Here is a 27,259-nt window from a genome sequence, read left to right as displayed (position 1 = left end):
GATATGGCTGTTGTCCATCTTGACGTAAGGTATTGGCATTTAATAAAACATACGCTTTGTAAAGCTACCACAGTCTTCATCGTTAAGGATAGTAGCTCCATTTAATACATGATGAAGGAACAAACTTCAGCTTTTTGTATCTTATGCTGAAGCTGTTGGGAGGTTGTATTAATGAGATTGTCAGAGCGTAAAGCCACGTCTGTAGCTGTAGCCTCACTTGCACGCTCCCCAGAGAGAGTTTTCCGTTGTATAACAGGTCTGTGCAAATCGTGCCTTTAATTTTAATTGGCAGGATACATGTTGTGAGACTCTTCTTCTGTCAGAAAATGGATTTGGTAATTCAGCTCCTGCAAAAAAGTGGTGGTGGTGGTGGTGCTGGAGAACCTATGGGCTAGTTCCCTCTGTATTAAATTGAAGTTTTGCTGTTCAGAAAGAGAATTCTTGTTCATCACTGAAGTTAACAAACAGTAGCGTCTAACAGACTTGCGACTGTTACATACCAGTGCATCATAATTTGGGCGGCTGCTTCGCATAGTGGGAAGTCTCGTCAAAGTTGGACGGAGGACAGTTCTTAAGTGACGTCTTTCTCTGGGTAAAATCAAAACAAAAGCCGTAAGTGTATGTTTGAAAAGAACTAAGGATATATTTTTCTTCTGTGGCTTTTGATCTTTGTATCAAGACATGGACTGGGTTTTTTAGGAACTTCAAAGTCGCTACTGTGTAGCGCAGGGTATTTGAAAGGTCCTTTTTTCTTAGCTTAATAAATAGTTGTTGAAAGTTGTTATTTTCAAGGGTGAGGCTCTTGATGCCGCTAGTTTAATTGTGTTTTCCTTGCAACTTCTGTGTAGAATAGTCTGAGATTATTTTATGAACACATCAATAAATTGTTCAATGAAATGGGAAAGTGTATGGAGAGAACTGCAGACTGGGTACCCCTACTGTAACCTGTATAAAATCTTTTTTTACTGGACTGATTGCAAGTTTGACCTTCCCGTAACTGGTAACTTTTATCCATAATATATTGCAACTCTGCAGAATAATTACTGTCTAAGTTAATTTTCATACAGGAGGTTTAATTCAAGTGTCAAATTGTTTTGAATATGAAATCCATATTTTGACTGTGTGTAACGAACACATTTATGGAGAAATTGAGGTCACTGTGCTGAATATCAAACGTCCATGTAAAGGTGAATTTTAGAATAGTGACAAAGTCATTGGTTTGTCCATTTAGCATATAGGTTCAGGTTTAGCAGTTACCATGCAGCTTTGATGCCGAGTATGGCTGGTATATGTAGATTAGGGAATATGAACTGATTTTTTTTTTCTTTCACTCAAAATTCTTATCTATCAGTGTTGAAACTTAGCTTCTTAGATTTCAGTTCTTCACAACCTACCTGAGCAGTCCAAAAAACCTGACAGAATGCTGTTGTGGTTCCCACTGTCCTCTCTTCTCAGCACAAAGTCTGACTCGTGCATCTAAAAGCTGGTTTAAAGGTAGGGAGTGGCACAAATAAACTTTGTGCAGTGGGAGACTTGGAGCGGAGGTGAAGCCCTGCTCCTCCATTGCTGCCTCCGTTGGATTTCCATACGTTTCGCAGTAAGGTTTCTGTGCAGTGTTGGACATATACATCTTGATGTTTTCTGATTCCAGATTGGTCTCTCTTATTACAAATGCTTCTTGTGTGGCGCACCATAGCTTCCTTGCTTTTTTCTATCGCCTTCAGCAAATAGCTCGGTTGGCGGTGTGAATCCCAGTGCCACCGATGTGCGGGCAACACTTAAGGATGTCTCTGCCTGCACTGCCCTAGGTCTGACTGCCCGACAGAGTTATCGGGAGCAGAGGCAGCAGTTCAAACAGCTCTGGCACAGCCCTAGTGCCAGCGAAGAGATGCCTTGGGGCGCTAGCCGATACACTAACGTCATTCCAGACTGGGTCAGACGTTGAATAACGTCATCTCAAGAGTGCCGAAACTTGGTGCTGTTCGTATTGGCCCAAGCACTAGGATTCTCTGAGGGATGCTGTCTGCGAGGTTTCAGAATCAATATTTGCCCCCTTAAGATATGTAACAAGTTTAATTTCTTACCTCACCTGGGGAGAATAATAGCTAAGATTTTACCACTTCCCTGGTCTCGTCACTTGTTTGCTTGCTCTTGGTGGAAAATATTTTTAACCTCGTGGACTACTTCTGTCATCTTGTTCATCCTTTTCTTCTGGAAGGCTGCACAGATGAGAGGAAAGGGCACTGGCCTTCAGCTTTGTGCTCACTGCAGCCATCCTAGAAATCCAGAGAGCCTGCCTTTTTAAGGTGTAACTCCAGAAGGTGGACACTGCCCCACGCTTCAAACAGGTATTTCAACGGCAGGAGCTTCTACCACCATGGAAACAGAGGGGAGCATCTGGCCGGCAGGTGTTTGTTTTTTTTTTTTGCTTCTGTGTTTTTGTGGGGGTTGGTTGGTTTAGTTTGCCGTTGCCGCCTGGAATGAAGGGGTAACATCTCGGAAGATGCCATCGCAGCTGACAGTATTGTGGGCTGAGGTGGAAGCGAGTGACCTATGGCTTGAGTTTAGAGGCCTGGAGGTGGGACTGCCTGCGGTCACTGCAGGGAAGTACAGAAGATTTACAGCCTGCGTATGTGCTAGCTTAAACCCTGCCGCTGCAGGCTTTCGTTTTATGGCTTTTCCGGCATTTCTTTTCTCTTCCTCTAGGATGGATGTGATGACCTGCTGTGGCAAGTTTCATGCCTTCTAGATGTACGCTCTCAAACTAGACTGTAATGTACAGCTTTTGTGTACTCCTGAATCTATTAAGGTAGAGCCTTCTCTCCGGTCGCCAAGATCGTACGCGCTTATTGTCCCTTCTGGCTTCTGGGAGGGGGATGCCGAAGGAAAAATGAGTGGGTGATGGACAGAATGAAAACGGTAATAGTATTGTCCTGAGGTTAAATTGGTGCAGTAAAGCAAAACTTGGCTTTTAGTTCCTCTCAGTTTCAACAAAGACTGATTGTCAGGGCAGCCTTGAGCCTGAAGAAGGAGGTAGATAGCTTGCTTCAGTTAATGCAGGGAATCTTAGTCTCTGATTTACTTTGTCAGCGCTGAATAAACTTTGAAAGAGTTTGAGATTCATGCTCTATCTCAGCAGTCTGTATTTTAGAGAATCTTATTGTTAGTTTGGATTTCATGCCCAGAATATGTCAGGGTTCATTTTGCTGTCTTGTGGAAAGAGGAGAGAGAGCGAGCTCTGAAGACCTTCTTACAGCAGTACCTGGCACGCTTTGCGTTTGTTCTCAAAGAACCACAGCCTGAATATGGTATTTGGCAGGAAAACTTTCTCACGGCAGTAGCTAAAGGACCGTGGCCCCACGAGTGACCCTGTTTTCATAGAGCTGGCTGCATCCAGCCACTTGGCACTTTTTCCTGTCCTTTGATTTTTGTCTATGTGATGGGCAAGAATTACTCTTTGAGTTGCAGCACCCTCCTTGGAGAATTAGAATTAGGGAAACATTTTGCGCTTGCTTTGCTTTGGGGAACAGGTTTCTTGCCTGGCTTTTCCATCTGGACAGTGATCCTCCTGTCCTTTCCATATTGCAGAAGGAGTTTTACAATGACGGCTGTTTCATGCCTACAGTTGGCAGTGACACTGATCCGTAAGGGATGTATTGGCTGAAATGGTAGGAGAGGCAGTTTGGGAAATGAATTGAAACTAGTGGCGAGGGATGAGGTTCTTTCAGAGTTTAATCAGGAAGGAGACCGGAGGGTTGAATACTGAAAGAGACTTTGTATGGCTCTTAATCTTTCAGGCTGTTGCATTTAACTCCTGCCTTGGAAAAAGAAAAAAGTGCTGAATGCTCACCAATATGTGTATTTTACATAATATATATGCGCAACTGCCTGTGGCGTTTTCAGTGAGATAAGACTGCTGGCTTGGGTCCTGAAGGTACTGTGAAGCAGTAAGGTCCCTGTGTAGAAGGCTGCTTTGTAACCATCACAAAGTTTCCCTAATTGGATTTGTTCACATATGCTCTGACTGATAAGCAGAAAGTTAATAACAGGGAAAGTTGATTTTCTTATTTGCCAAATTCCTTTTTAGCCCAGTAATTTAGGGGAGAAATACAGCTAAAGGCATAATTTTGTTCTTGGCCTTAATGTAAAGAGGGGATTACTGTATTTTAAACCCTTATCCTTGCTGTCAACGACGTGGTTTAAATGCAACAATCCAGTTGGTTCCTATCAACTGAATTTTTTTTAAGCAACATATTCCCCCTCAGAATACAGTGCATCCCAGATGTTCAGCGTTCACAAATATGTGTTGAAGAAGGGGAGAATAAGTACAAGTCAGTGTCACAATTAATAAATCAATTTTGGGTCGTGCTCTTCCCACCTAGGATCTCAAAGCACGTGGAATCAGCAAAGGATTCCATGAGCTGATGTATTTTCCTCTTTCTTTCAGAGCAAAGATGCTAAGTCTTTGTCCTAATTTAGGCCCATTCTGGTAGGACTGTACTAAACTCTGATATCCATCCTTAAAACTGAGGGAAGGGATTTTTTCCCCACAAAGCATGTGCATCAAGAACTGGGTCAAAATTCCTCTGTAGACTCTTTTGCCATGTAGGAACAAAAAAGCAGGAGCCAGGATTTTCAAAAGCGTAGCATGTGCTCATCCTCAGGTCTCTTCTGCTTGCATTTGAAACTTGCACTTTTAAACCTTCTCGGTCGTGGATTGCCTGTGATTTGCACCCTGTTCCACAGCCTTTGCACCTTTTTACCGGTTCTTTGATCATTGGATACTGAAGATATCATCCTGGGAGCTGCATCTCTTGCCATAGACCATCTTTGCAGTTTGCGGCAAGTCATTTAACTCTGCTTCAGCTCCTTAGTTGCAAAGTGAAGGTAATAGTCCTACTCTACCATCCAGCGAGTGGCCTGTGAGAATGATTAAAACTGGTGAAGCTTTCAAATATTTAGAAGAGGCAAGAGGTAGTATTGTAAGGGATATTGATTTTCCCTCTTTAACAGTATCTTGACTGGGTTGCTGCTTAACTGTAGGCTTATTCTTCACTAAACGTCTCTTGGTGTAGCGTAGGGATAGATAAGCTAATTTGCTCGGTTCTCTACCTCTGAGGTGTTACTCTTACAGCAACAGGGAAGCGCAGGTTGGAGGGGTGAGAGACTGAACAGATCGTCCCCTGCAGAACTAATAGTGACGATTCTAGCTATGATGTGTTGTTTCAGAGGGGAGCAGAGCTTACCTTATTGACAACATAGCAATGGGCTTCTGAAAGCGTAACCATAAACGGTATTTGAATACGTGGGTTTTTTGCCATGCAGTCTGGTGATTGTCCAGTAAGACACTTTTCTCCCTAGAAGTTGGTCACAAAGGTGTCTGCCTGAGTAGAAATGTAGTTGAGATCTGTTAATCAGTATGTGAAAACTCAACTGGATATTGAATGTTTTGGGAGTAGGAGCAATATTTAGGGACAAAGCCTGGTAAAGAAGGAGCCTCAGAACCTTCTGCTACCCAAATGTGATTGAGTTGGGAAGTTTACTGAAGGCAAAGACAGCATTGAGTCCAAAGCAATTGTGGATTCAAATGCAGTACTAAAACTTTTAAGGCTTCCAGAGGAAGAGGAGCTTTAATCTCGTTTACTTCCTTGATCATCTTCAAGATGCAAAAAGCATAACGGATGGTCCCGTTTTATACAGAGTGAATGAAAAGCCTTCAGAAAATCAATAAAACTAATAAGGTCGGCAGTGCTGTCCTCTGGCAGTTATCTGACTGGAATGGCAAGGAAAATAATAATGCTGACAATGAGGTTATGGTGGGAGATTGCTCTGAAAGTTTGCAGCATCTTTCCTCTCCCTTGTTCATTCTTATAAACCAGACAAAGTGCCCGTGTCTGATTCAGTTTTAAAAAGCTGTCCTACGAAACGGTAGTCACGCTGCTTTTCCAAGCAGAGTTAGGAGTGGAGGATGCTAGTGAGCCTGGGAAGGCAGAACCAAGCAGATAGAAAAAGAAGCGGTGTACCGATTGATAGGACTTCCTGGTACAAGGATTACGGTGAGATCCATGTCTAGCTTCTCTCTGTGTTCACAAGTTTCTTGTTAACTTAATTCTGACCAGCAAGTCTCCCTTGCCTTTTATACCTTTGGTTATGTATTCCTGCTCTATGTTCAGTCTTGTTGGAGTGTGAGCATTTACTTAAATTTTTCAGTGAGGGTGGGTGGCTCTGGATAATGGCGAAGGTAAATAGAAACATAGGTGGGGACACTAAGCTTTTTTGCTTTGAGAATGTTAGCTAAAATGTAGCCCTCAATAAGATGCATCAAGCATCTCCACCAGGCCTGCATCCTGGTCTCAGTGCAGATTTTAGCATGCCCCCACCAAGTGGTGCCGCTCCTGATGGGAAAAATGAGTGAGGGTATAGAGAGGTTGTGAGGGAGATGATGGGAATTGCAGAGGAAAGTAGCTTTGCCTTTTTATACCTGCCAGTTTTATCCTGTACCCATATAGCTGTCTTTTCAGCCAGTAACAAAGACTGGTGGCAGCAAAGCTCAGGCACCAGTGAGCATGGTGTAGTCCTGCCCTGCAAAGATTGTAGCCCCATCTGACAGATCTGAGAGCTTGTTCTTGATTAATTTGGGCAGTACTTGTCAAGGCAGGAAAGTCGTCTTAACGTTTTTCCAGCATCGTTTGGACACTAAGGGCCAAATTTGCAAAAGCGCTTAGGCCCTGATCTGCAAAGCTGTTCAGGTACCTACGTTCATAATATAAACGGGCTGGCAGTGGCTAGCCCAGTTACCTATGGAAAGTGGGTCACTGGGCGTAGTAAGTGGTTTAGCGTTGTGTCATTCGAGGAGAACACTGAGCTAGTATGTGATAATGTCCTTTTAACGCATGAAGGCTGGCATGACCCAGGCATTTCAGGCAGCGGATGTCAAAATTGCCCCAAGCAATTTGAGACTCCTGAGTTGCCATCAGGCGTGTAGTGGGATGATATTAATACACTGATTAGAGCTGCTGAGCGCTTGGAAACTTCCAATCCAGCATCTTGGATGCTTGGTAACGTGGAAGCAAGAAGTATGTAGCAGTAACGATGGCTGTAACTTTGCAAAAACACTAATTCAGTGCACATCAGTTTTTACATCTGGGTACATGCTGAGCACATCAGCACAGGACTAAAATTCTACTAGGAGACTGTACTCCAAAGGTAAAAAAAAAAAAAAAAAAAAAAAAACCAAGTAGGTAATCATCTGATGATCCTGAAAGAACCACAAAGGAGACATCTCTCTGTCTGTCTGTCCTGTTCTCCCCTCCTCTTGCATGCAGGCTCATCAAGGCACATAAAAAAGCAGAACACTACTGTTGAAGCCTGTGTGGTTCCTTCCAACCTCACATGGCAACTTCTTGGAGAAATCACACTCAGCAGAGAGATAGTCCTTCACGTGCTGTTCCTGTGCAGGAGAAAACAGACTATCATAGGCTCAGGAAAACTAAAGTGAACTCTCATAAGCTAACAGCGGGCAAACCTCCCGACTGTTTCTTCGTGACAGTCACGGTAGGCTCCTTGCCCAGAGGGCTGGGGAAATGCCTTGGGGTGCAAAACACAAGTTCGATCCTTACTCCACAAGAAGAAAAGGCCCAAAGGTAGAAAACGCAGATGAAGTTGGTCCTGTTCAACTTTTCCATTCAGCCTCCTTCAAGTTGAACAGAGCTGTGAAGAGAGTTTAGAGGTAGACGTTAATGGAAAACTGGGGATAGTGCTCAAGTGAGAGGCAGAGAAGCGCTTGACTTTTCTGGGTTTGCAAGCACATTTGATACGTGTGCTTGTTTTGCATTGCACACCCTGAGTGCGGGCTGGACATGCGACATGACAACAGTGGTTACTGAAAGTTGAGGTGGGCTCAGAAAAGGGTTGGGCAGATTCCTGAAAGAGAAGCCTTTAAGGGGTCTTAAAGATCCTTTGTCTGGTACATGGGGTGCCTGAGCCACAGATCTGTGGAGCCTGGAAGAAGGCCCTGTGGGGATGTTGTTACATGCTTGCCCTATTTGGACGCTTCTGTAGGTGTCTGCTTGGCTAATATCAGTGACAAACTGCTGGGCAAGGTGGACCTTTTGTCCGACTTTAACAGTATGCCTGTACTCCTGCATAACTAATACTCTGTGGAAGTGCGAAGGTCAAGTTCTCACCTGACGCGTGGGGAAGCTGTCACGGTCTCTGAATAAGGCTGTGGCAGAGGTGAGATGAAAATCCTGGATTGCAAAAATGTTTGCAGAGAAGGTGACAGAAAGTTTGATGCTTGTAGCCAGTAGCACTTTATCTTCAATAATAACAAAAATGGGATTTGCAGTTTGCTAGGGATAAAGGTTATATTTGTTGTCAGGCTTTTGGTCTAAGTAGTGTTGAAGGATGTATTGAATCATTGTGTTTGAAGTGTATCAGCTGGGGCGTGCTCTTTAAAATACAATTGTTTTGATCCGTTTCCTATTTATTTTTTTGCAGCTTTTCCGACGTGTGGCAGCTGCCTTGCCTGGAATGGAAAGCACACAAGACAAAAGTAGAGAAGACAGTATCCTTTCTGTGTTTGTGCTGTGAGTCAGCGGTGGCAAAGCACTGCCAGGCGTTATCACAGATGAGGAAGGTGCAGGCGCTGAATAACGAAGGTTAAGAACAAGGAGGAAGCATTATGTACCCTGCAGCGCTCGATCAGCTTATAGACATCTCAGAGAGATGATGAGAGAGATGATAGGAGCAAGCGACCCCGTTAAGTGATAGCCCTCCAAGCTTGAAGTAATGAGGAAGAAGGCTTGGTGGGAAGGAAGGCTGGGACTAGGGGAGTTAATGGTGGAAGGCTCTGCAGTAGCGTGAAAGTAGTAGAGACTGCGAGGGCTGTGAAGTAGCTTGGAAACGAGGACAACTGAATGAAAGGGGAAGGAAGGATAACAGAAAGGTGCAGAGGGATACAGTCAGACCAGAAGGATTCTTCGTTTAGTGTTTGTGCAGGTAAGGGGAGACCACAGAGTAGGAGAAGCTCGCTGTGAAGAGAGCTGCAAAGAATCTGTGGCTCTTGCAGAGCAGGCTCCCAGATCTGGTTTACAGAGTCCGGGAATAACTTAGGTCAGAAGGGACCTCTGGAGGTCTCTGCTCCAAGCAGGGTATCTTCAGAATTAGCCCCATTGCTGCAGCTGCGCCCATAGATCTTTGTTCTGTGAATAATCCAGCCACTTCCTAGAATTTCTACTCCACCCGACTGTCCATTTCTGCTTGCTTTCCTTAGAGAGGGAAGGTAATGCAGCGGCAGTCTTCCCTCTCTAATCAAAGCAAGCAGAAACAGGCTGCGTTGTATCTTATTTGAAAGAATCGGTGAGATGCTAATAGTAAAGCGTGAGGTTGAGAGGAACTTTAGGGGTCGTCAGGTTTGTCTGCAGCAGGGATCATATAGCTGGTAGCCAGTAAATGGAGGAGAAGTGCTTTGGAGGAGGGATGTAGTAGGAAATGTAGGTGGGGCACACTTAGCGCTGGAAATACAGCCCCTGTAGCACATCCTACTGCAGAGGGGAAAGGATTTGGGAAACTCAAGATTGTAGCTGCTAAGGCTCAAGCTCTGTGCAATATGCATTGGACTGATCAAAAATAGTTCCCTATGCAGGTTACTGAAAGGTTAATCGACAACAATTTTTCTTAATGAGAGGATGGTGGTAGAATTCACGGGCGCTGGCTGATGGGCCTGTGGTTTCTCTGTCAGGGAGTTTGATCAACAGTCTTTAATTGGAAGTGTAATAAGGGCGCTTTGAATTTGGCTTCCTGCAGACTGCAGGTAGCGAAAATTGAATATGATTTGTCTCCCAAACAGCTGTGTCCGGATTAATGGTGGGGGTTCTCCATAGGCTCTTTTGCAGAACCCTGAGGTTTCAAGGGTCTTGAACTGCTCATGCTCTGCGATGGAGCTGGCTAGGCTCATTTCCAGCATCTCTGACTCTTAGCTCTCTTACATATGTATAGATGTTTAGATCAGCCAAACAAAAGGACCAAACCTATGAAATGATTTCTTGGTCTTTTGTTTCCCTTTTCATGTTTATTTTTCTCCTAACCTCTGTAAAGAGCAACTTCAGCCCCCGGAAGAGATAAGTTGGAGCTACCAGCTGTGTAACATGTTTCGCTCTCTATTAACTGATAAGAGAAATACTCGAGACTTGCAGAGCCTTGCGACTTGCAGAGCCTTGCGCTGAGCTGCCATGAGTTGATGTGTCTGGGGATTAGCATTCAAAGCTCCTGTGAAAGGATATGTAAACATTACAGCTGTGGAGCATCAAGCTGGGAATCTGCCACAAAGGGAATAGCTTATCAGGGGCTGTTCAAGAGCAGAGAGCTCTTCGGTGACCTTATGTTAGCTGTCTTTGCAAGGGGTGAGTTCAGAGAGGCAGCATGGGTTTTGCTCATTGGCGGTGGGATAAGTGAAACGGTTTAGCTGGAAGAAGGGCTGATTGCAGAGTTCAGACTGGCATGTATGGAGCATCGTATCTGAACTGTAGAGTGTTAAGAGTACTTTGGGAGGTTAGCGATGTGCACAGCCTGGGAGCAGATGGTGTCACTCGAGCGCTCTGCTCTTAAAAGGCAGAGCACTCTCATCAGTTTGCAATTCACTCCTTCAGCTTACGCTCAAAAACCAAACAGACCTTTCTGCCTGTCCCAAAGCTGAGTGCCGACAAGAGGATGAGAATGAATTACTGCGCAGGTGGCTGCAAAATGATAGGGAGCAGAACAAGATTGAGAAGGAGGCAAGCTCTCCTTCCCTGGGTTCCTGCAGGCTCCAGCTAACTTCAGAGCTTATTTTTGCTTCCAGCCAGCAAGTTAGATCCCTTTTTGGGTGCCCGCCAGCTAGAGTTGCTGCTGTCCTGTACTGGAAGGTGAAGACAGAATCTAGTATTGATTTGAAACTCTGGATTTCCAGGCTGTTGTTATAATTTCCTTTGTAAACAATGATCGGACCCTCAGTTTATATCTTTCACTTCCAGCTATAGGAACAAGAAGGTAACTGGGAGGTCAGAGAGGAAGAGCGGACCACTGGGTAGAGAGCAGTGCCTCAGGGCTTTCGGGAACATTTGGAATCTGATGCTGGCATGTTTCTTAGGTATCTAGCGAAAACTTAACGCCAGGGTGAGAGGGGCTGCTAAGAAATCTCTCTTGACTCCTGGTTGAAGCCAGTCTTCTCGAGAGCATGAAGAACTGTCGGTTTCCCTGGGAAACACAGGTACCGATCTGTCTGAAGTGCTTCTGAAAATGCCAGTCAAAACCTGCCCCTGTATGGTACGAGAACGTTTCGGAGCAGGCTGCCCTCAGACACAGCTCTGCTGGTAGGGCAACTGAGTCGGATGTCCGTTTGCCTTAACTTACTTCTTTCAGTGATCGACATAAAACTGGAAAAGCCTCAAGAGCAGCCTGTCAGTGAAGGAGGCTGTTCCTGCTAATACCATGTGGCTTCTACCTTTCTCCAGAACATCACTGCTTTCCCTCCCTTTACTCTTCATTGACTGCAGTGTGAATATTGGCTTGAACCTTCCCCTTTCAGTAATAACGTATTGCAGTTCATCATCGCTGGCTGTCTCGTGGAGATGATCTATTAGCTTCACAAGCACACACACACACACACAAAGAAAATGTCAGTGTCTTCATTATTTATAAGAAAAAGCCAAAATATTCCAGCATATTCTAGTTATAACTTTAAAAAGATAGGTACAATTTCTTAATATTTGTTCCTTTTTTAATATGTTATGATATTGCACTTTGAAATGATGGAAACTGAGCAAGTTTTGAATTGGACTTAGATGAGATGTATGTGCAGAATAATGCTTGCATAGCTTTTACCCATTTGATTTCTCTAACAAACTGGAAAGGACTAGACAGCGGTCAAAAATGCAAGCAGAGGAAGCATATGCCAGGGGTTAAATGCTATCCATATAACAAAAAATAAAACCAAGCTCTTAATCTTTTGAGCAGAGATAGTCTGATTGGTTTTCAAACCCCCAGTGTTTTTCGAAACGAATGTTAGCAGGGGTTTTGATATAAAAGGCTGCTGGGTTTTTTAGTTCTTGCAGAGGCAACGTGAACACGTTTCCAAGAAAGCATACGGAGAAACGCGAAGCGACTTTCTGAACTGGATGAATGGCTTCCGAAGGGTTTGGGGGGAGAAGGGAAGGGTGGACGTGCATTAGCAAAACACTTGCGAGAAACAAGGAAACATGTTTTGGGTGCACCACGAGTTTTAAGAGCATTTTTTTCCTTTTATGTAGAACACCAATAAAGTAAATTATTACTACGCGAGAGATTGGAACGTAACGTTTCAGTTGTTCCGAGGAGAAAGCGTTCTGCTTCTTTTTAAGAAAGGGGAGAAACTAAATGAATTCAAGACTGGCACTGAAACTGGCTTAAGTTGATTGGAACTCTCAAAATTTGGCAAGAAGATGAAGGAGCGGTTAAATTAACTAAGAGAAACGCTGTGGTAACAGGCCAGTTAAAGACTGGGACGGAGGGGGCAATTTACGGGGGAATTGCACGTGCTTTTCCGTAGCGTGGTTATAGGTGGACTTGGGGAAGGGGTGTTTACTTTGATCGTACAGGAATCTAGATGAAAGATCTTAGAGGGAAAGGAAGGAATTTAATAGGACGGAAACCAACTTACGATTATGCAGATTTATGCCTTTATTTTTTAGCTTTTTTTTTTAACGTTCAGTCTTCCGAGTCAGTTTAGTTATTTTCACTAGATCTGTATAGTTTGGTTGAAGAACTAGCAATTTCGTTTTCTATTTAACTAGGCTTACAGTTAACCGTTTTTCTTGGATATTTATTTCTTTGCTTAATTTTTTTTTTTTTACTATTTTCGGTAAATTTTGTTTGTTTGTTTTGCGGAGGAATCTTGTGTAGAGCTTTGCTGATGTCGCGCGATGTAGCTACCCGAGAAACACAGGAGCGAACACACTAGAAGTGCACCCTTTTAATCTTTACTAGTCGTTGTGAAGTTGCTGTGTAAGTTAATAAAACACAATTGTAAATACATTGTTTGCTGGGCGGAGATGGCTGAGTTACAGTGCAGGAAAGGATTGGCGAGTCTGTTGCGATTGCTACTTAACTGAACAAGTGCAAGCAAATATTCAGGCTCCTCCTTTGTTCTCTTCTTGCCCCTCTACCAACCTAAAAATACCCAAGCGGGGAAGAGAAGGGCATCGTCCTCACCACCACTTTCACCGGGAGACGGGCATGACAGATCGGGATGCCTTCGTTCTTGAAACGAACGCGAAACTCGTGTCCCAACCTGGGTTTATAGCAGCTCTGCACAACGATAACCTAAAGGCAGGATGAGATGTAAAGTGCTTTGATAACGCAATATTAAAGGCGAGTTGTTTTTTGACGTGGCATGTCTTGAAATAAACATCAATGATATGTGGCGAAGGATCATTCTTTTATTTAAAAGAAAACTCTTGGGGGGAAGGAAACCTGGCGACTTTTCCTGTCTTGTACTGTTCTTAACCGTGCAAACAACGGTCCATCTTGCTGCTTTTTGATTTTGGTTTTTTTTTCCCCCCCTCTGGTTCTTCACGCAACTCATGTTGGGCGTCATTTGGCTGTTTCCCCCAAACGCGTACTTTTTCTGCTTCCGGTCTAACGAATGCGCCAAAGCCCTCCGTTCCTCATAGTTACGAGCCCGGGACGTTGGATTTGCAAGGAGCTGGCTTATCGCCAGGCGGATGAGCCGTTGCGCTGCTTCTGACGGAAGCTGCTTTTGGAGAGCAGCTACGTGTCTGGGAGCAGCTCTGTTAAACAGGCCCGATCGTAACCTTCTCCAGAAGAGGTCCAGAAAGAAGGTGACCGCGAGTTCTGTACTCGGCACACGCAGTGGTGGCAGGAACCAGGGACCAGTTGTCAGCCGTTGGGCATTCGTGTCCCAAGAAGGTCCTGAGGTCTGCTCTGGACAACCAGCTGGGTCCATCGGATATGCTTGTGGATCCTCCCTGCAGTCAATAACGTAACGTGACTGCAGGATTCGGTCTTCTCCTAGTGCTCTCCCAGTTCTCCAGAGAGAAGACGCTTCCCAAGCGAGCGCAGGAGCAACACAGTCTTAATTTCCGCACCGCGATTCCTCGCGCCATCTCTCTTAGCAGGCTTTGGGTTTTACTTTGCTCCGTCAACATGGCCAGTAGAACCGTGGGAACAGGTTTTGGGTTTATTTTTATTTTTCCCCTTTCATTTCTTTAAGGTGATTTTGAAAGCAGTAAAGGTTTCGGCTCTGTTTCTTTTCTCCTCCCCGCTCCGGCTTGCTTGTTGTGCGGTACGTTACGCAGCTCTCCATTACTCACTTTTTGTCTCGGTACAAGTAGTTGACGAAATTGTCTAAGGGGAAGAAGGTTCCTTTTCTTCATGTGGGAATGTCGCTGGTACCTCAGCTCTGTCTGATAACACCAACCAACAACAGAAACGACCCTTAGCGCTTGAACTCAATAAATACCTGTCTCATTGGAAAGCTCTGGCTCTCTTCTCTTAGCGGGTCCGTCGCCTGCGGGGTCGCGGGGCGGAGGGAATCAGCACCCCTCTCTCCCGCTTCCTCGTGCCTTTAGGGTTTGAAGTGTCTCAGGAGGCTTTCCTAAGAGTAAATGTCTCTTTTGAGGAGAGATGGTGGAGTTGGATGCTCTTAACGTCCCTCCGGAGCGGTTCTCTCCTGTGTCTCCGCGCTCGTTTGCAGAGGGCGTTGAGCGACAGCCGAGGAGCGGCCCGGAGAACCCTTCCTCTCTCTCTGCTTTGCGCCGCTTTGGTTTTCCGGTCTCTGCTTGATCTCCAAATCCAGCCGTTTCCCTCCCCACCACCGGTTTCCTTTGCAAAGGTGACGCTGGAGCGTCGTTCGGCCTCGCTCGGTGGCCGCTCCGAGACCCCCGAGCGACGGCGGCTGGAGCTGGAGCGCGCAGGGTCCTGCCTACGCCGCCGGGGGCTGCGGGAACGGCTGCGTGACGCCCCGCGCTGGAGACGCCCTTTGCGGACGCGGTAGGAAGCGAGCGGCAGAAGGGGAAGCCGCGCTTGCCCGTCTGCTCCGCGCCACCGCCGGCGCGCCTTGCGGCGCCCTGCCTGCCCACGCGTCTCCGGCCAGCGACTTTTAAGAAACCCGGACGGCGTCTCGTGGCTGGGGCAACTTCTCCAAAGGTTTTCGGGACCCTTCCCCGGGCCGGCGTAGCCGAAAAGGAGCGCGGGGAACGGCCGATGAGCCGGCCTCGCTCGGCGTTTCGGGGAGCCCGGCCGGCGGACGCTCTCGCCCGGAGCGGCAGGGAAGCGCTTCGACCCGGTCCGAAGCCGTTCCTGCTGGCGCCCCGGCGGCTGGCCGAGCGCCCCCGTCGTTAGCCGGCCCGCGGCCTTTTCTCCTGCGTTTTATTCCGTCGCGTTTTATTTGTCTCCAAACAGCTTTGCAGCAGCAGCGGCGGCGGCGAGGAGGAGGAGGAGCGGGAGGAAGGCCCACGGCGGCTGAGCATCCCCGTTCCCCACCGCCCGGCCCCGGCGGCGGGATGAACTTCAAGGAGCGAAGGCCGGTTTAAGACCCGCCACGTCGCGGGCTTTAACCCGGGGACCGGGTGGTTATTTACCCGGGGCGGGGGGTAAATACCCAGGGGGGGTTATTTTAGGTTTTTTTTTTTCCCCTGTGTCTCCGAAGCTCGGCCGGGTTATTTCGCGGCAGGGGCCGGGGCGCCCCGCTCCCTAAAACCAGCAGGGCATCCACAGGAAGGAGCCGAGGGCGACGCCGGTGGTGGCGCCGGCCAGCAGCCCCAGGGCCATCTGGTCGCCGGAGAGGCGGGAGGGATCCCCGCCACTCGCCGCTGCAAGGCCAGAAAGGGAAAAAAAAAACCCATGGCGAGCGGACCGGCCGGCTCCCGCCAGCCCCCTCGGCCGAGCCGGGAACTTCGCAGCCGCCCCCCCCCCAACCAACCCTTAGGACTGTGCCTCGCTGCGCCGAGTTTGCCAGGTCTCAGCCCGCCGGCGGCAAAGCCCGTGGGCCGGGGCGGGGGAGACCAACCCACCCTCTCGCCCCCCCCCCACCCCAGGGCCGCGCGGCGGGCACCCACCTCCGCGCGGGGCGCCGTAAAGGCCGGAGCTGACGTAGGCGGCCTGGTGGGAGTCGAGCGGCACCGTCTGGTAGTAATCGTCGTCGTAGGGGTCGTACACGAACACCTGGATGGGGGGGCGGGGAGGGGGCTCAGTCACCCTCACTCTAACCCGTCACCTTAACTCTGCCCCATGGTCACCTTAACTCTGCCCCCAATCGCCTTAACTCTGCTCCTGTCCCCTTAACTCTGCCCTAAATCACCTTAACTCTGCCCCCATCGTCACCTTAACTCTGCCCCCTCATCCCAACCCTGCTCTTGGTCACCTCACCTCTGCCCCCAGTCACCTTAACTCTGCCCCCATCACCTTAACTCTGCCCCCACCACCCCAGACCGCTGAACAGGTTCTCCTCTGAGGCCGTTTTCTTTGACACCAGGGCCATCGCCAGCAGATCGCAGCATCTCCCGGGGCCGATCTCAGCCCTAAGGGGCTGCGGCGACGGTGGCGGCTCCCCGCCGGGCGCAGGCTACGCGCCGCGCGAGGAGGGACCCTCACCGGGGTGGCTTTTGCCTCCAGCACGGCCATCTTCCAGGCGCTGCGAAGGAAGCAGAAGGCAGCGGGGGTGAAGTGGGGCCGCCCGAACCCCTCCGGCTCGTCCAGCACCGCTTAACCCGCCCCGTTTTTCCCCGGGGATAAATAAAAGCCGAGGGAGGGGGGGGCTTTAAAACAAAAAAAAAGGAGGAAACCGGGGAGGTCGCGGGGTCCCGTCGTGCCGCGTTGCTCTCGCCAGCGACCTGGGTGTTAAACGCCCCCGTCCGCCGCCCCGCCAACCCCCCCCCCGCGGGGATTTTAAGGCCTTAACGATGCCCTTTTAACGGCTTACACGGCGTCGTCCGGGCTCTCGGCGCACAGCGCGGCCCGGGAGCCGTCGCGCAGCGCCACGCTCAGCAGGCAGTCGCGGCTCCGGCCCGCCGGGGGCTGCACCTCTGCGAGGCGAAGGGGCGGCGGCGGCATTTCGGGGCGGGAGAGGGCGACGGCGGCGGCGTTTCGGGGCGGGAGAGGGAGACGGCGGCGATAACAGCTCCGCGGTGGCTGGACATCGCGTCCCTCCGCCAAAAAGGGGCGGAGGGAGGCCAGCCCCCGGTGCGCCCGCCCGAGCCCGTGGATGTTTTGGGCGGAAATGAGGCATTTGGGTGGCCCCGCGCCTCAGTTTCCCCGTGTCGCCGCCGGCCTTCGCTCACCCGGGCACTCACGGCCGCTGCGCACGTCGCGGCAGCGGCGCCGGACGGCGATGGCGCCCTCGGCCTCGCGCTGGCTCTCGTCCTGGTAGTAGACCAAGGTGCCGTCCAGGTAGAGCACGAACCAGTTCCTCTTCCAGCGGCGCAGGACGGAGCCTGCCGGGGACGAGGACGGCGCCGGGGACGCTCCCACCGGCCAGGCGGCCCCGGCGCGCCGGGAGAGCGGGGCAGACCGCCACCGCCATCATCGCCACCACCACTGCCACCCCTACCACCCTCACTGCCACTGCCACCTCCACTGCCATCACCACCACCACTGCCACCCCCACCACCATTGCCACCATCACTGCCATCACCACCACCGTCACCACCCCGCACCACCACCGCTGCCGCCACCACCGCCGCTGCTGCCACTGCCACCACCACCGCCATTGCCACCACCACCACTGCCAGTGCCGCCGCCACCCCCACTGCCGTCACCACCACCACCACCGCCACCACCATCACCACCTTGCACCACCACTGCCGCCACCACCACCACCATTACCACCACCACCATTACCACCCCCACTGTCACTACCCCGCACCACCACCACCACCACCACTGCCATCACCACCACTGCCAGTGCCACTGCCACCCCCACTGCCATCACCACCACCACCGCCATTGCCACCACTGCTAGCACCGCTGCCACCCCCACTGCCGTCACCACCACCACCACCGTCACCACCACCACCGCCACCACCACCGCCATTGCCACCACCACCACTGCCATTGCCACCACTGCTAGCACTGCTGCCGCCCCCACTGCCATCACCACCACCACCACCATTGCCACCACCACCACTGCCATTGCCACCACTGCTAGCACTGCTGCCACCCCCACTGCCGTCACCACCACCACCACCACCACTGCCACCACCACCGCCATTGCCGCCACCACCACCGCCATTGCCACCACCACCACTGCCATCACCACCACTGCCAGTGCCGCCGCCACCCCCACTGCCGTCACCACCACCACCACCGTCACCACCACCGTCACGACCCTGCACCACCGCCACCACCACCACTGTTACCACCGCCACTGCCACCAACAACAACCCCACTGCCACCGCCACCCCCCCACCATCTCCCCCACCACCGCCACCTTGTTCCCCGCCCCGTCCCATCCCGAAAAGCCGCCGCGCTTACTCTGCCGCCAGAGCCAGCCGCTCTTCACCAGCGCCATGGGTGACACGCCGGTAAAACCGACACCGAAACCCCTGGGAAAACAGCGGGACAGGGGGCCGGAGGGCGCCGGTGGATCAGGGTTAAGCCGCCGCGGGGTTTCGTAATGGAGGAGGCCACCGCCCCCCTGGCCTCGGGCCCCTAATCCCGTCGGTCGGGCGGGATTTAGAGATTACCTCCTCCGTCCCGCGGAGGTAAGCAGCGAAACGCGTGACGGCGGCAGCCGGCGGCTCCCCGAGGCCCCAGGCGCTTTCCACGGCGAGTCGCGGCCCCCCCGCTGCTTCGCTTGTTTTTCTTTTCTGCCGCCTGGGTGGAAATCGGTGCTCGACGAGGCCGCGCGGACGGGTTCCCGGCGGCCCGGCGCAGCGAGAGCACCCTAAGGCCCGGCCCCCCCCCCCAAGCACACCTGGGTGCTGGGCACCCCCAGGGCTGCCGCCAGCCTGGCTGCATCTCCTTCTGGCCCTGGGGCACCAGGAGCCACATCCACCCCGCATCTCCCGGTGTCTGCACCCCCTGGTACCTGCATCCCCCGGTACCTGCATCCCCCAGTACCTGCATCCCCCAGTACCTGCATCCCCCGGTACCTGCATCCCCTGGTACCTGCATCCCCCGGTACCTGCATCCCCCAGTACCTGCATCCCCCGGTACCTGCATCCCCCGGTACCTGCATCCCCCAGTACCTGCATCCTCCGGTACCTGCATCCCCTGGTACCTGCATCCCCTGGTACCTGCACCCCCTGGTACCTGCATCCCCCGGTACCTGCATCCCCTGGTACCTGCATCCCCCGGTACCCGCATCCCCCGGTACCTGCACCCCCTGGTACCTGCACCCCCTGGTACCTGCATCCCCCAGTACCTGCATCCCCCGGTACCTGCATCCCCTGGTACCTGCATCCCCCGGTACCTGCATCCCCTGGTACCTGCATCCCCCGGTACCTGCATCCCCTGGTACCTGCACTCCCTGGTACCTGCATCCCCCGGTACCTGCACCCCCTGGTACCTGCATCCCCCAGTACCTGCACCCCCTGGTACCTGCACCCCCTGGTACCTGCATCCGCCTGGTACCTGCATCCCCCTGGTACCTGCACCCCCTGGTACCCGCATCCCCTGGTACCTGCATCCCCCGGTACCTGCATCCCCCTGGTACCTGCATCCCCCAGTACCTGCATCCCCCGGTACCTGCATCCCCCGGTACCCGCATCCCCCAGTACCTGCATCCCCCAGTACCTGCACCCCCCAGTACCTGCATCCCCCTGGTACCTGCATCCCCCGGTACCTGCATCCCCCAGTACCTGCATCCTCCGGTACCTGCATCCCCTGGTACCTGCATCCCCTGGTACCTGCATCCCCCGGTACCTGCATCCCCTGGTACCTGCACCCCCTGGTACCTGCATCCCCCTGGTACCTGCATCCCCCGGTACCTGCATGCCCTGGTACCTGCACTCCCTGGTACCTGCACCCCCCGGTACCTGCACCCCCTGGTACCTGCATCCCCCGGTACCTGCATCCCCTGGTACCTGCACTCCCTGGTACCTGCATCCCCCGGTACCTGCACTCCCTGGTATCTGCATCCCCTGGTACCTGCACCCCCTGGTACCTGCACCCCCTGGTACCTGCATCCCCCAGTACCTGCACCCCCTGGTACCTGCACCCCCTGGTACCTGCATCCGCCTGGTACCTGCATCCGCCTGGTACCTGCACCCCCTGGTACCCGCATCCCCTGGTACCTGCATCCCCCGGTACCTGCATCCCCCTGGTACCTGCATCCCCCAGTACCTGCATCCCCCGGTACCTGCATCCCCCGGTACCCGCATCCCCCAGTACCTGCATCCCCCAGTACCTGCACCCCCCGGTACCTGCATCCCCCGGTACCTGCATCCCCCTGGTACCTGCATCCCCTGGTACCTGCATCCCCTGGTGTCTGCACCCCCTGGTACCCCCATCCCCCAGTACCTGCATCCCCCGGTACCTGCATCCCCCTGGTACCTGCATCCCCTGGTGTGCGCACCCCCTGGTACCCCCATCCCCCGGTGTCTGCATCCCTTGGTACCCACATCCCCCAGTACCTGCATCCCCTGGTACCTGCATCCCCCAGTACCTGCATCCCCTGGTACCTGCATCCCCCTGGTACCCACATCCCCCAGTACCTGCATCCCCCAGTACCCGCATCCCCCTGGTACCTGCATCCCCTTGGTACCTGCATCCCCCTGGTACCTGCATCCCCCAGTACCTGCATCCCCTTGGTACCCACATCCCCCAGGCTCGCATCCCCCCAGTAACTGCACATCCTGGCTACCCTCGTTCCCTGGTACCTGCATCCCCCTGGTACCTGCATCCCCCTGGTACCTGCACATCCCAGGTACCCGCCTCCCCCGGTACCCTCATCCCCCAATACTTGCACCCCCTGGTACCTGTATTGCCCCAGGCTCACACCCTCTTGGTACCCACACGTCCCAGGAACCCGCATCCCTGGTGCCTGCATCCCCTTGGTACCCGCATCCCCCAGTGCTCGCACCCCCATGGTACCTGCGCATCCCCTGGTATCCTCATGCCTGGTTCCTGCATCCCCCAGTACCTGCATCCCCTTGGTACCCACATTCCCTGGTACCTGCACATCCTGGGTACCCGCATCCCCTGGTACCCGCATCCCCAGTGCCCACATCCCCCAATACCTGCGTCCCCCTGGTACCTGTACTGCCCCAGGCTTGCACCCCGCCCAGTACCTGCACCCCCCAGTACCCGCATCCCCCCGTACCTGCACGTCCCGGGTACCTGCACATCGGGGGTACCTGCACCCCCCGGTACCCGCATCCCCCCGTACCTGCACATCGGGGGTACCTGCACATCGGGGGTACCTGCACCCCCCGGTACCCGCATCCCCCCCGTACCTGCACATCGGGGGTACCTGCACATCGGGGGTACCTGCACCCCCCGGTACCCGCATCCCCCCCGTACCTGCACATCGGGGGTACCTGCACCCCCCGGTACCCGCATCCCCCCCGTACCTGCACGTCGGGGGTACCTGCACCCCCCGGTACCCGCATCCCCCCGTACCTGCACATCGGGGGTACCTGCACATCGGGGGTACCTGCACCCCCCGGTACCCGCATCCCCCCGTACCTGCACATCGGGGGTACCTGCACATCGGGGGTACCTGCACCCCCCGGTACCCGCATCCCCCCGTACCTGCACATCGGGGGTACCTGCACCCCCCGGTACCCGCATCCCCCCGTACCTGCACGTCCCGGGTACCTGCACATCGGGGGTACCTGCACCCCCCGGTACCCGCATCCCCCCGTACCTGCACATCGGGGGTACCTGCACCCCCCGGTACCCGCATCCCCAGACCCCGTTATCCCCCAGTACCCGCACCCCCCCATTCCCCCATCCCCGGTACTCACCCCCTCGGTGTCCGCCCCCCCAGTGCCCCAACGCCCCGTGAAGCCCCCCGGCCCCGAGCAGCCCCTCCCGGGAGGGGGGGGGGGCAGCAGTCCCACCCGGCGCGAAGCGGCCCCGCTACCTGCCCCTCTCGGCCCCGCTCGGCCCCTCCCCTCTCGGCCCCGCCCCTCCCCCCTCGGCCCCTCCCCCCTCGGCCCCGCCCCTCCCTCTCGGCCCCGCCCCTCCCCTCTCGGCCCCTCCGCTCTCGGCTCCGCCCAGCCCCTCCCCTCCCCACTCGGCTCCGCTCGGCCCCGCCCCTCCCCGCTCGGCCCCGCCCCGCCCCGCCCCGCCCCTCCCCGTTCGGCCTCGTGGGGGCAGCCGTGGGTCGGGGGCAGCCGTGGGGCGGGGGCAGCCGTGGGGCTGGGGGAGCCGTGGGGAGGAGGCAGCCATGGGGCAGGGGCAGCCGTGGGGCTGGGGGAGCCGTGGGGAGGAGGCAGCCGTGGGGAGGAGGCAGCCGTGGGGCGGGGGCAGCCGTGGGGCGGGGGGAGCTGTGGGGAGGAGGCAGCCGTGGGGCGGGGGCAGCCGTGGGGCAGGGGGAGCCGTGGGGAGGAGGCAGCCGTGGGGCAGGGGCAGCCGTGGGGAGGAGGCAGCCGTGGGGCGGGGTCAGCCGTGGGGCTGGGGGAGCCGTGGGGAGGAGGCAGCCGTGGGGCGGGGGCAGCCGTGGGGCGGGGGCAGCCGTGGGGCAGGGGCAGCCGTGGGGCTGGGGGAGCCGTGGGGCGGGGGCAGCCGTGGGGAGGAGGCAGCCGTGGGGCGGGGGGAGCCGTGGGGAGGAGGCAGCCGTGGGGCGGGGGCAGCCGTGGGGCTGGGGCAGCCGTGGGGCTGGGGGAGCCGTGGGGCGGGGGCAGCCGTGGGGAGGAGGCAGCCGTGGGGCGGGGGCAGCCGTGGGGCAGGGGGAGCCGTGGGGCTGGGGGAGCTGTGGGGCTGGGGCAGCCGTGGGGAGGAGGCAGCCGTGGGACGGGGGCAGCCGTGGGGCTGGGGCAGCCGTGGGGAGGAGGCAGCCGTGGGGCTGGGGCAGCCGTGGGGAGGAGGCAGCCGTGGGGCGGGGGCAGCCGTGGGGCTGGGGCAGCCGTGGGGAGGAGGCAGCCGTGGGGCAGGGGCAGCCGTGGGGCTGGGGCAGCCGTGGGGAGGAGGCAGCCGTGGGGCGGGGTCAGCCGTGGGGCAGGGGCAGCCGTGGGGCGGGGGGAGCCGTGGGGCTGGGGGAGCCGTGGGGAGGAGGCAGCCGTGGGGCGGGGGCAGCCATGGGGCGGGGTCAGCCGTGGGGCTGGAGGAGCCGTGGGGAGGAGGCAGCCATGGGGCTGGGGGAGCCGTGGGGCGGGGGCAGCCGTGGGGAGGAGGCAGCCATGGGGCTGGGGCAGCCGTGGGGCAGGGGCAGCCGTGGGGCAGGGGGAGCCATGGGGCTGGGGCAGCCGTGGGGCGGGGGCAGCCGTGGGGAGGAGGCAGCCATGGGGCTGGGGGAGCTGTGGGGCGGGGGGAGCCGTGGGGCGGGGGCAGCCGTGGGGAGGAGGCAGCCATGTGGCTGGGGCAGCCGTGGGGCAGGGGCAGCCGTGGGGAGGAGGCAGCCGTGGGGCGGGGTCAGCCGTGGGGAGGAGGCAGCCGTGGGGCGGGGGGAGCCATGGGGCTGGGGGAGCCGTGGGGCGGGGGCAGCCATGGGGCGGGGGGAGCCGTGGGGAGGAGGCAGCCGTGGGGCAGGGGCAGCCGTGGGGCTGGGGCAGCCGTGGGGCAGGGGCAGCCGTGGGGCTGGGGGAGCCGTGGGGAGGAGGCAGCCGTGGGGCTGGGGGAGCCGTGGGGAAGAGGCAGCCGTGGGGAGGAGGCAGCCGTGGGGCTGGGGCAGCCGTGGGGCGGGGGCCTGACCTTACTAGGCGTTCGGCAGCTCTGAATGCAAAACGTAATTGGAAAAAGTGGGACATCCCAGCAGGCTTCTTGCACGCGCTCAGCCGCGGCGCTGCCGGAAAGGCGCCCGTTTGGGAGCGGGGCTGGCGGCCCCGAGGAGCGCCCGCCAGGGCGGGGGGAGCAGCGCCCGCGGCCGGGGGGCTCCCCCCCGGCTCTTGTCGCGACGGCCCGGCGCCCACCGGAAGGCGAGCTCAGAGGAGAGCCCCGACGCGACGTCTCCCACCCCATCCGGCACCAGCGGCGTTACAGCAAATCAGTCAACGGTTGAGGTTGGCAGGGACCTCTGGAGATCATCTAGTCCAACCCCCCTGCTCCAGAAGGGTCACCTGGAGCAGGTTACCCAGGATCGTGTCCAGGTGGGTTTTGAGTATCTCCAGCGAAGGAGACTCCCCAGCCTCTCTGGGCAACCTGTGCCAGTGCTCTGTCACCCTCCCAGTGAAGAAGTTTTTCCTCATGTTCAGATGGACCTTCCTGTGGTTCAGTTTGTACCCGTTGCCTCTCGTCCTGTGGCTGGGCACCACGGAGAACAGGCTGGCCCCATCCTCCCGACACCCTCCTTTCAGATAGTTGTACCCATTGATGAGATCTCCCCTCAGTCTTCTCTTCTCCAGGCTGAACAGGCCCAGCTCTCTCAGCCTTTCTTCAGAGGAGAGGTGCTCCAGGCCCTTCATCATCTGCGTAGCCCTCCACTGGACTCTCTCCAGGAGCTCCATGTCTCTCTTGGATTGGGGAGCCCAGAACTGGACCCAGCAGTCCAGGTGAGGCCTCGCCAGGGCTGAGGAGAGGGGCAGGATCACCTCCCACAGCCTGCTGGCAACACTCTGCCTAATGCGCCCCAGGAGACCATGGGCCTTCTTGGCCACAAGGGCACACTGCTGGCTCATGCTCAACGTGTTGTCCACCAGGACCCCCCCAGGTCCTTCTCTGCAGAGCTGCTTTCCAGCAGGTCAGCCCCCAGCCTGTCCTGGTGCCGGGGGTTATTCCTCCGCAGGGGCAGGACCCTACACTTGCCTTTGTGGAACTTGAGGAGGTTCCTCTCCGCCCACCTCTCCAGCCTGTCCACGTCCCTCTGAATGGCAGCACAGTCTTCTGGTGTGTCAGCCTCTCCCCCCAGTTTAGTATCATCAGCAAACTTGCTGAGGGTGCACTCTGTCCCTTCCTCCAGGTCATTGAGGAATACATTGAACAAGACTGGACCCAGGACTGACCCCTGGGGGACATCGCTAGCTACAGGCCTCCAGCTAGACTCTGTGCCACTGACCACAACCCTCTGAGCTCGGCCATCCAGCCAGTTCTCAATCCACCTCACTGTCCACTCCTCTGACCCACACTTCCTGAGCTTACCTACGAGGATGTGATGGGAGAGAGTGTAGAAAGCCTTGCTGAAGTCCAGGGAGACAACATCCATTGCTCTGCCCTCATCTACCCAGCCACTTGTCCCATCAGACAAGACTATCAGGTTGGTCAAGCATGATTTCCCTTTGCTGAATCCATGCTGACTACTCCTGATCACCTTCTTGTCCTCCTCATGCTTAGTGATGGCCTCCAGCATGAGCTGTTCCATCACCTTTCCCGGGATGGAGGTGAGGCTGAGTGGCCTGTAGTTTCCTGGCTCCTCCTTCTTGCCCTTTTGGAAGACTGGAGGGACATTGGCTTTCTTCCAGTCCTCAGGCACCTCTCCTGTTCTCCATGACCTTTCCAAGATGATGGAGAGTGGCCTAGTGATAACATCTACCAGCTCCCTCAGCACTCGTGGGTGCATCCCAGCAGAGCCCATGGACTTGTAAATACCCCGTAAGCATCAGGCGAAAGCAGGAGGGTTTTGCTCGCCTTGCCCGCCGGGTTCTCCCTTGGCGACAGGAGTGCCACAGCCGATATTCATGCCCGACCTGCGTGCCGCTCCACCTGGGGGTCTTGAGCGCGCAGTCCCTCCTAAAAGGCTTTATTGAAATTTTGCGTGCTTGGTGAAAAGTTAAACCGATCGGTCTCTTCCCTGGAGAAGGCACCGTCTCGCTGCCGGCCACAGCGTTTGCAGGAGTTGCAAAACGCCACCAAAGCGGTCTTTGCCGAGCCCTTCGCGCCCGTCGCATCGCTGGCCGGGACCCGCAGATGGAGACGGTGCCGGGCAGCGTGTCGCGACACAGAGCCCTGGTGGGGCAGGGCCCCCCCGACCCACCGCCCCGTTTTCTGGCCCTTGCAGCCCAAGCGCATGCAAGCGATGAGAAGGACTCGCCACGTGGGGGTGTTAGAAACATTTCTGTTGGCAATGTCTGGCTCCTCTGGTGGGGAGCGTTTTTCTGGTGCCCTTCGTGGGCCAGTACAAGGAGATGCGCTGCTCTTTGGGGGGGGGGGGGCCTCCCCGGGGGCAGGGTTTGTGCATGGTCTGGGGGAGTCCTGCAGGGGACCATGCATGGTGCATAGCCTCAGTTGGGGTGGGTCCGAAGGACCATGCATGACCCAGGTGGGTCCTGCATGGTGCATGTCCTGGAGGGGTGGTCCTAAGGACCATGCATGGTGGATGGCCTGGAGGGGAGGAGGTGGTCCTGAGGACCGTGCAGAATGCATGGCCTGTGTGTGGGGGGGTCCCAGGTGGACCATGCATGGTGCATGGTCTGGAAGGGTCCTGAGGGGACCATGCATGATGCATGGCCCATGTGGATCCTGCACAGTGCATGGTCCAGCGGGCGCCCTGGGGACTATGCATGATGCATAACCCAGGTGGGTCCTGCACGGTGCATGGCATGGGTGGGGGGTTCCTGGTTGGGGGGGGGGGACCATGAATGGTGCATCACCTTGGGGGGGGGGATGGTCCTGAGGACCCTGCATGGTGCATGGCCCAAGTGGGTCCTGCACGGTGCATGGTCCAGGGGGTCCTGAGGCCCGTGTATGGCCGGGGGGGGGATCCTGAGGACCACACATGGTGCATGGCCTGGGGGAGGAGTCCTGGGGACCATGCATGGCCTGGTGGAGGTTTGGGGGGGAGCATGCACGATGCAGAACCCGGGAGGAGGTGTTTTTTTTTGGGGGGGGAGCAGACGGCATATAGCCCAACGAAAGGTTTTGGGGGCCCAGGGACGGTGTACGGCCCGCTCTGCCGCAGTTCCCAGCGTGCCCCGCGGTGCCGGCGCGGGGACTACAACTCCCAGCATGCCCCGGCGGTACTACAGCTCCCGTCATGCCTTGCTCCCCGCCCTGCCTCCCGCAGTCCCTTCGCGGCACTACAACTCCCAGCAGCCCGTGCGGCGGCACTACGACTCCCAGCATGCCTCGCTGCCGCCCGGGTCCTCTCTCCATCTCTGCCTCTTCCCCCCCCCCCCAACTCCCGCCCCTCCCGGCAGGAGGCCGGGCGAAGACTACATTACCCGGCGTGCCCCGCGCAGGGCGACCG

General features: G+C 55.6%; 2 protein-coding genes across 5 annotated transcripts in view; one reads left to right on the top strand and one right to left on the bottom strand.

Annotated features, from left to right (window-relative positions):
* RAB6A (RAB6A, member RAS oncogene family) overlaps positions 1 to 13,439 on the top strand; it is a 66,291-nt gene extending 52,852 nt beyond the window's left edge. For both annotated transcript variants that reach the window (XM_068930801.1, XM_068930802.1), the window contains exons 7-8: positions 8,500 to 8,566; positions 11,401 to 13,439. In XM_068930801.1, coding sequence (XP_068786902.1) covers positions 8,500 to 8,566; positions 11,401 to 11,465 — 132 coding nt within the window. In that variant the 3' untranslated portion in view covers positions 11,466 to 13,439. The remainder of the gene's footprint in view (positions 1 to 8,499; positions 8,567 to 11,400) is intronic.
* Positions 12,976 to 23,893, bottom strand: PLEKHB1 (pleckstrin homology domain containing B1). Of its 3 annotated transcripts, none has more exons than XM_068930798.1 (8): positions 23,833 to 23,893; positions 18,720 to 18,849; positions 18,508 to 18,578; positions 17,316 to 17,468; positions 16,958 to 17,060; positions 16,630 to 16,669; positions 16,095 to 16,200; positions 12,976 to 15,848 (listed from the first exon to the last, which is right to left on the bottom strand). In XM_068930798.1, exons 3-8 carry the CDS (start codon positions 18,542 to 18,544, stop codon positions 15,730 to 15,732), a joined length of 558 nt encoding a protein of 185 aa, XP_068786899.1. In that variant the 5' UTR covers positions 18,545 to 18,578; positions 18,720 to 18,849; positions 23,833 to 23,893; the 3' UTR covers positions 12,976 to 15,729. The 3 variants fall into 3 exon arrangements, with proteins under 3 accessions (XP_068786899.1, XP_068786900.1, XP_068786898.1); XM_068930799.1 differs by lacking the exon at positions 23,833 to 23,893 and adding an exon at positions 22,064 to 22,080; XM_068930797.1 differs by lacking the exon at positions 23,833 to 23,893 and adding an exon at positions 21,070 to 21,178.
* Between the last annotated feature and the right edge of the window lie 3,366 nt (positions 23,894 to 27,259).

This window comes from Struthio camelus, chromosome 1, assembly GCF_040807025.1.
Source record: "Struthio camelus isolate bStrCam1 chromosome 1, bStrCam1.hap1, whole genome shotgun sequence".
Classification (NCBI taxonomy): domain Eukaryota; kingdom Metazoa; phylum Chordata; class Aves; order Struthioniformes; family Struthionidae; genus Struthio; species Struthio camelus.
Note: the sequence above shows the minus strand (reverse complement) of the source record. Positions and strands in the feature narration are given on the sequence as shown.

Bases quoted from the DNA above. Each gene is read 5' to 3' on its own strand.
- PLEKHB1 (XM_068930797.1), bottom strand. From the start codon at position 21,124: ATGCAGGTACTGGGGGATGCAGGAACCAGGCATGAGGATACCAGGGGA. The intron at 17,469-18,507 runs GTAAGCGCGGCG...CGTCCCCGGCAG, and splicing joins CGGCTGGCTCTGGCGGCAGA to GCTCCGTCCTGCGCCGCTGG. The intron at 15,849-16,094 runs GTGGGTGCCCGC...CTGGCCTTGCAG, and splicing joins TTACGGCGCCCCGCGCGGAG to CGGCGAGTGGCGGGGATCCC.